This window comes from Taurulus bubalis, assembly GCF_910589615.1.
Source record: "Taurulus bubalis genome assembly, chromosome: 10".
Taxonomy (NCBI): Eukaryota; Metazoa; Chordata; class Actinopteri; order Perciformes; family Cottidae; genus Taurulus; species Taurulus bubalis.
The window spans coordinates 13,253,486-13,262,150 of NC_136598.1; the positions used below are offsets into that span (position 1 = coordinate 13,253,486).

The 8,665-nt window shown below is 40.2% G+C and overlaps 1 protein-coding gene across 1 annotated transcript; it reads right to left on the minus strand.

The window, feature by feature from the left end:
* Positions 1-575: 575 nt before the first annotated feature.
* On the minus strand, positions 576-8,258 carry LOC306742181 (solute carrier family 35 member F2-like; the record flags this gene model as incomplete). Its single annotated transcript, XM_079224520.1, has 8 exons — positions 576-941; positions 2,428-2,582; positions 3,166-3,218; positions 3,298-3,454; positions 4,200-4,359; positions 6,039-6,166; positions 7,104-7,279; positions 8,149-8,258. The coding sequence occupies 8 exons, from the start codon at positions 8,256-8,258 to the stop codon at positions 576-578; spliced, it is 1,305 nt and encodes a 434-aa protein (XP_079080646.1).
* Positions 8,259-8,665: the final 407 nt, after the last annotated feature.

An 8,665-nucleotide genomic window follows, 5' to 3' on the forward strand; every position in this document is an offset into this window, starting at 1 on the left:
CAAAAACACCACAAAGAGACAAAGCAGACAGATTTTTTCATCCTGTATCCTGTTATAATTCGATTAATATTATAAACAAATCCCTATTTTCATAATCAATTCTCAATTAGTTGTAACACCTGATTTTGCTTAGTGACATAATATGTTTTTGAGTGTATGCAAGTGTGTCGGCCGGTTCTTCCCAGGCTTGTGAGGACATAGTTCTGTTTATGCAGTCACATTGTGGGGACTCGCCTTCCTTTTGGGAAACACATATGCACGTCCCCAATAAAAAATTATCACTTTTAGGGTATAGATTTGGTTTAAAGTCAGGGCTTGGGTTAGGGCTTGGGTTGTTTTGTTCTTTTTCATTGTCGGGACAAGAAATTATTCTGCATCACAGTTTTGTTGCAGTTGAAACACCTGGCAAAAAGAAGAGCCCAAACATCAAGTCAACTTTCCAGAACATCATCTGGTGCCATTTTATATCCTGTTTAAGTCTGATACATTTCTGTATGTATAGATTCAAGTCTCAATAAATAAATAAATGTGTTTATAAAAATATATGACACATTGACAGTTTTTCATGCTGTAGTTCACATTTTAGTGCTGTGTCCACCAGCAACAACATCCTCGTCACTGCTCCCTCTTCCGAGGCTCTGTGATGGTCCTGATGCTCTCTTCTTCTTCCCTCTCCTTCTCTGCTCTTCCTCCAACCCTTTCTTCGTCTCTCCACACCCCTGCTGCTGCTCCTCTTCCTCAGCGGTGATCCTCACGGCCACCTCCCTCTTGGTGAGGTCATTCGGAACAGCCATTGGGTCGTAACCTTCCTCACAGATGGAGGAGGAGGAGGAGGAGGAGGAGGGGGCGGGGTCTGCGCGGTCCATGGGTGTTGGCACTGCGTTGAAGGCAATGAAGCCGATCAGGATGACCACCAGCGAGACCAGGTAGAGCCCAGAGAACTGAAAGTGTATGAAGAAAGGTGATGCTGAATTAATACACTCAATCTCTATTATGGTGGGTTTATTTTCAATATATCGCAAAGCATTTTTTAAAGTTTTGTGTCCACTTCAACACATGCAAGCACCTGCAGGGTTTATGACATCGCCACCAGTTTGGAGCCAATCACGGTCCAGTATGCAACTTACACAAATGGGAAACTAGCACATATACCCTGATCATTTACTTTTCAGTGAAGTATGATGCATTTTGTGTTAAGATATATGTGTTAAGATATATGTATATGTGTAACTCTCGGGTAGGATGGCCTGCTTTGGCCACCCGTAGGGTCTCTCATTGGTACACCATTATTTATAAGGCAGTCCTTGGTCTGCTCCCAAGCTACCTGTGTGTTTGCATCAACCAGAGAAGTGTCGGACAATATTCTTTGCGATCTCTGGACTTTTTTATGCTCACTGTTCCAAATGCCAGAACGGATATGGGAAAAAGGGCTTTTGTGTACTCTGCCCCCTCATCATGGAATATGTTGCAGAATGTTTTAAAGCTCAGGGAACTAATATCACTGACTGCTTTTAAATCTCGAATGAAAGAAATAGAGGCATGTTCCCAAAAATGTAAATGTTTCTTAAATTAACTCTACGTCACTGTTTCTTAGCTCTTAGCTTTTAGTTTCTTTTAACTTGTCTTGTTCTGTGTTTTCTGTCTATAACTGTGTTTTTTATGCTGCTGCCTGTCTTGGCCAGGTCTCCCTCGAAAAAGAGATTTTTAATCTCAATGGGACTTCCTGGTTAAATAAAGGTTAAATAAAAAAATAAAAATAAAGTAAATATATATGTATATGTATCTGTTATGGTTTATTAAAAAATGGTTTATAAAGCATTTCATATATATATATATATATACGTATATATATATATATATATATATATATATATATATACGTATATATATATATATATACGTATATATATATATATATATATATATATATATATATATATATATATATATATATATATATATACGTATATATATATGTAATGTAAATTCATTTAATAATGTTTCACTGGCTGGTGCAGTGAGCAGCTCGTGTCAGGGAAGCAGAGGAAAAAAACAGGGTGAATTATTGAAGAAGTGACGCGGACAAAATATTCCATCCGTTTTGAAGCAGTTTAAAGGACTTTGCACTCATGATTTCCTAAACTGTGCATATGCATGCGGCTGTGCGAAAACACATGACATTGAGATTACACTTTAACAAATATTTGTATTCATTATTGCTGCTGTATCACTATAACATCCAGAGAGTGCTAGTTTTCTAGCATCCGTTACTCAAACAAGAGGAATAAGTGCATTTGTTGGTGACTACTTTCAGCGGCGGATTGATCTACATTTGGTGTTTGAGCGAGTATTCGTGTTTGTGTGTGTGTGTGTGTGTGTGTGTGTGTGTGTGTGTGTGTGTGTGTGTGTGTGTGTGTGTCTGCTCACATTGTACTGGAAGAGGAAGATACCGCAGAAGAGGCTGAAGAGGTCGGCGGTGAGCAGGGAGAGGTTCACGGCGGTGGCGCTGCTCAGCTTCACCACTATGGGCATACAGCTGTACAGAGTGTACATGCACAGCGCATAGGCAGAAAACAGGAGCCCTGAGAGGAGAGATGCACAACTCTTAGTTCAAAGTAACAACTCAAATGGTAAAAGGAGCACTCTGACATGAAGGAAATATGATTATTCGCCATTTTAACCAGTTGAGTGGAGAGATCTGGAACATTTTAGCCTTCGTTAGCACAATGCTGTGGTGTTTATATACTCTTTATTCTGCACTGGGATGAGACGAATAAGTATTTTTCTTTTACTGGATCAACAGTATCAGAGCTGTGTTTCTGTGAGTCTCTCTGTGACTCCTTAGTCAGCCTCAGTAGGTTATCAACAGAGGTCAATAGGAGTTCAAAGATTATTCAAGTTATTGCCCCTATATGCTCAACTTTGTTTTTTAGGATGTGGGAAATCGCTGATCACCTTTCAGTTTAGCCAGGAGAAAAGCTAGAGACTACAAAGAAGACTTTAGGCATTTTATATCTTTATCCAAGCAATATCCATCCATACTAAAATATACTTTTGCATCGTAAAATCAATAAATTGAACCAGGGGAGGTAAAATATATGCACTCTCACGTAATTTGCTGTATCTTTTGTTTTGTCTCGACAGTGCTTCTTTGCATATACTCACCGACTTGCCAGCTCCACTGGATGTTAGCCACTTCTTTACGTTCCAGGATCACCCTGGGTAAAGGAAAACGGCAGGTTAACCTTAATGTCAAATCATGAGCTCTAGGTCCCGATCACATCAGCACACACTTACATCTGTACGGTGCTGATGATGGTACCGAACAGGCCGACCATGCCCAGGAACTCCACCCTGCTGAGGTTCTTCACGGTGTATTCCTGACACACATTAGACACCGCGTACAGCGAGGCACTGAGCAGCACCAAACCGTCCCCGAGCAGGATGTTTGAGGCTGAGGAGATGAGAGGGGACACGTAACATGTATGTGGTCCAACATTGTCTAAATTACACAGATTTGCTTTATGCTGGTTTGTTTGTCTGGGATTTTGTAATTACCAAAATAAGGTGAGGTATTTTTTCTTCCAAAGGAACAGTGTGTAGGATTTAGCGGCATCTCGTGGTGAGGTTGCAGATTGCAACCAACTGAATACCCCTTACCTCACCCCTCCATGAAGAGGAACTGCTCTTTATGTAGACATGTAGAGATCATTCTAAGCTAACAAAAACACAGCAACTCTTAGTTTCAGGTGAGAATACACAAATAAAAAATATAGTTATGAACTGTGTCTTCTATTTCTGCCCCCTAAATCCTACACACTGCTCCTAAATGGCTGCAATAGAGAGAACCAGAGATATTGTCTTGTTTTCCTCTCTACTGTCCTGTCATGTCAAAACCTGATGCCTACGTTACCCACAATGCAACTCAATCACTTGCGTTTTGGCCATAGATTCAGGTGGGTTATTTTAGTAGTGGCTAGTAGTGGCTTCTTCAGACCCAACCGCCACTGACTTAAGAGACATCACTCGAGGACATTTATCAGACTTCACACCCGTAAACGGACTTTGATGTGCCCCTTAAAGTCTGTGAGGAGGAAGAAGTCCAAGTCAACAATTTTTACTTTTAAATCCCAAATTTCACAGTTTGATAAGTGCAGGCCCTGATCACGGAAGGGTTGGCACATGAGGGAAGTTCTTACTGGATCCATGGTCTCGTCCAGCCAGCAGGTCGGCCCCCACCATGGCCCCCACCCCGAGGAGACAGATGCAGACGGCTATGTAGTGGACCAGACTGTATCGTGTCTTCAGAACCCACCAGGACAGGATCATCAGGACCGGGATCACAAAGCAGTCCAGCAGCTGGAGACAGAAAGCCATTTGAAGATAAACACAAACATCGATAAATACATTAAATGACTTGATATCAACATTAAAAACCGTAAATCCGTTATCCGTCAAAAAAGTGGTAAAAAAGGGAATCTCAAGTGGCACTTAAAATGGATTGATAAAAGTTTGTGCACAATCAGTGTCCTTGGCTGATTTACACGTCAGCAGGTGGAGCCAAAGAGCCACAGATTGTGTGATTCTGGTGGCATAGAAGTCGGTGAAAAAGAAAAACAAGAAGAGGTGGACAATAAAATGATGTTCTCTTTTCAAATATTGGAAGTTCATTCTCAGCTGCTATTATAAGTCCAATGTATGATCCAATATGATACAATTATCCACTCTATCATCAGGCTCTTAATCTACAGACCTGGCTTTAAAATTGTACTTTTGCCTATTTTCACTAGATTCACTGTTTTCTAGGTTTCCACGATAAGAACTTCTGTCTTATAAGAACTGCAGTGTTTGATACAATGTTGCTTATCATTAGCATATCCCAGACTGTACATAACTGAACCAGGACTTTTTAGGATGGTGCCAGCGAAACTGCCTCTAGATAAACTCCAGTAAAACCAAGGAGCTGGTGGTGGACTTCCGCTGGGGTAAACGCTCTCCTCCAGTACCGGTGAGCATCCAGGGACTGGACATTGAGATCGTCAAATCTAATGAGTACCTGGGTGTTCACTTGAACAACAAACTGGACTGGTCTGACCACGTACATGCACTTTATAAAAAGGGACAGAGCAGACTCTTTCTTGCTGAGGAGACAGAGGTATTTTGGGGTTCAGGCAGCACTCCTGAAGACCTTCTTTGACTCTGTGGTGGCATCAGCCATCTTTTATGGAGTGGTCTTCTGGAGCGGCAGCATCAATGCAGCTGACAGGAGGAGACTGAACAAGCTGGTAAAGAAGGCCAGCAGCGTGCTGGGGCGTCCTCTGGATACCGTGGAGGTGGTGGGGGACAGGAGGATGATGACGAAGCTCTCGTCCATGATGAGCCACGCCTCCCACCCCATGCAGGACACTCTGGTAGCGCTGCACAACTCCTTCAGTCACTGGCTGATTCATCCCCGGTGTCTGAGGGAGAGGTACCGAAAGTCCTTTCTTCCCGCTGCGGTCAGGCTGCACAACCAGCTGAGCTCCCAGTAGACAACTTTGACAATTGAACACTTTGAACTGAACTTGGTCACTTTATCATTCACCTGGTGCAATATTACGTGCAATACATTTAAGTACTTTTTTATATATACTTTTTTTTCTATTCAGTCTGTATATTAATATCCTTCTCTACTGTTCTACTGCTTATTTATATTTATTTATATTACTTGTTTCTATTGTATTATTCTTTTATTCACTTGTGAGCAATGCTGCTGTAATCCTGTAATTTCCCCACTGCGGGACTAATAAAGGATTATTTTATCTTATCTTAATGTTCTTATATTTGTTAGTCAGACATGAAGTTGGTTGAAAGATTACATTTAGTGAAAGTCCAAAATAATATTATAAAATATTTTATGGAATTTTATTGATGTGGACATTAGGACATAAGAGCAACTTTTTTAAAGGGAGAAATAAAACTGAAGTTTAAAAAAACAAAACCTGATCTTTTTTTCACGACAAACCTCCGACCATCAACACCACACAAGCTGCACTCACCTGAACACTGGTGATGGTGGTGTATTGGTACGCTTTAACCACGGCGTAGTTGGCCTCCACGTCCACCAGGCCCACCAGAAGATACTTCCACCATCGCCTCTTCAGTATCTGTAAAATAGTGTCATCCCCTATGTTTTAAAGGGGAACAACCCTGAACTTCAGTATTGACATCTATTTGTTTCAATAGCCGGAGAAGAGTTTGACACTGAATCACTGCTGCATTGTGTCAATAGAATGTACGTAACTTTGAAATATATGCTAAATTCATAAATGTGACTATTATTGCTGCAGGTGTATTGCTGTGTTAGTAGTATTTTACTGTACAGAACATGCTATAGTAGTTTGACCAGGTGGAGCTCATTTTTAAGTACTTCAAACACTAAACTGTTGGATAGTTTCATTTATAACATCATATTTTATAACTGATCACATGTTTTGTATGTAAAACTTAATTTGTAAAGTAACTAGTGAAAGTAAAATCAATGAAGTGAAGTAAAAAGTACAACATTTACCTCTGAATTGCAGTGGTGGAATGTAGCTTAATGCATTTACTCAAGTACTAATTTTGTCATAACTGTACTTTACTTAGTATTTCAATGTAATGCTATTTTCTACTTCTACTCTACTACAGAAGGAAATATTGTATAATATTACTTTTTACTTCACTACATTTATTTCAATCTTATAGTTACTGTTTACATACAAATATGTATAATACGATGCATTATTATACTAATAATATACCCAGTAGTATACAAAGTGTCCTAATATGGCGCCAAATTGATGAACTACAATTCAATCTTATATGTATTTATACCTAAATAAAGCATCTGAGTGCTTCTTCCACGACTGCTGAATTGTAGGAGTAGAATAATTAAGTGGCAGGAAATAGACTCAAGTACCTCAAATGTGTACTTTGCTACATTCCACCACACAGTTGCTATTCATTTATAGACAGCACATGACAACCAGAAACATTTAGTAATATTACTCATCGTTTAATAAAGTAATACTCAGGTATTACTTTACTCAGGTGTGGTATTACTCAGGTGTGTGTGGGGTTACCTGTTCTGCAGAGCAGCATGGGGGTGTAGGTGACACACAGCAGGGCGTAGTTAAAGAAGCTCTGCAGCATGGGTGTGTTCACATGGAAGCTTGTGGCCAGGTACTGGGAGGTGATGGCCGTCCCACAGATGAGCACAGCTAGACCCTGACCCATGGCCAACGTCTTGGCCAGCTGCCTGGGAGAGAAAGAGCAGGGTGGCACATTTACAACCACCAGGCACTTTTATTTTTCAATGTTCAACTTGAAACATTCTTGAGAACGTAACAGCGGTGACCAGTGGTACCAAATTCAAAGTAATTTACTTGAGTATTTCCATTTTATGCAACCTTATACTTCTAATCCCTCTCTCAGAGGTAAATGGTATACGTTTTAGTTACTTTTCCGATTATAGTTTTTCATCCCCTTTCTGTCCAGTGAAACCCTGTATCTGCTGATCTCTATGTGCTGATGTTGAGTGTTTGTGCTAAATTGAGAAGTGTTCCTTTGTGTGTTGAAAATCCTCCTACTTTTTAATCTAAATAAACTATTTAAAAAGCTGCTTGGATCAGCTGGAAAAAGCATCGTCACAAAGCTGAAAACAGCTGTTTTAATCTCTTTTAGAGATACGTGGTGCTCACAGGACAGAGACGCTACAAACATGTGATGATTTTATATGATGCGTTGATATAGATTAAAATAACCAACAGGATATAAAGGAGTTAAAAACATCTTCAGCAGTAAAATGTACATTAATGCCGCAGTGATATTATCCAGAAACATAATAATAGTAAAAAACTGACAAGAAACATTTAACTGCAGTACTTTTACTTTATTTTGCTGATAATAATAGATTTTGAGGGCTTTTACTTGTAGTGGAGTATTTTCAGCGTAGTATAGTACTTTTACTAAAGTAAATAATCTGAGTACTTCTTCCACCACTGGCGGTGACTGTAGTCTTAAAGGAAAAGTTTGACATTTTGACGAACAACAGGGGGAAACAGATTGCCCGGCTCTGTTCAAAGGGTAACATGCGTTCTCTTCCTCTCATCTCCTATGTCCACTCACCAGGTGAAAACTTTCTTGAATTCCCTGACCCTCACCATGAGGACAGTGCTTCGACTCTCGTCACTCACGTCCATGGGTGCATCATCATCCTTGGACTGCTTGGTAGCCATGCTGCCACTCCGGTGATGGTGAAATCCTTTCTGACTTTTTTTCACGGTGACAACAAGCTTTCAACTCCTTGACTTTTCCCTGAATGATTGACTGACTCAGAGGGCAAAGATCACTCTGTCACTTATCTCCGCGTGTAATGCATTGAAGACAGCCAGCAGCACTTAAAGATAAGCACTGATGATGAAAGATTAAAGAAGTCATCACTTTGCATCTTCTTGTTTTCACTGTCATCCGTTATCTGCTAATGAGATTACAACCCGTGTTGGAGGGAACGTGCTTCCTCATTGTCTGTTTTTTTGTAATTGTCATAGTTGGAAACTGATTAACATTAACTCAAGTGATGTACCTAAGTACAATATACTGGTACTTTTCTTGGGTATTTCCATGTCATGCTCCTCTGTAACAA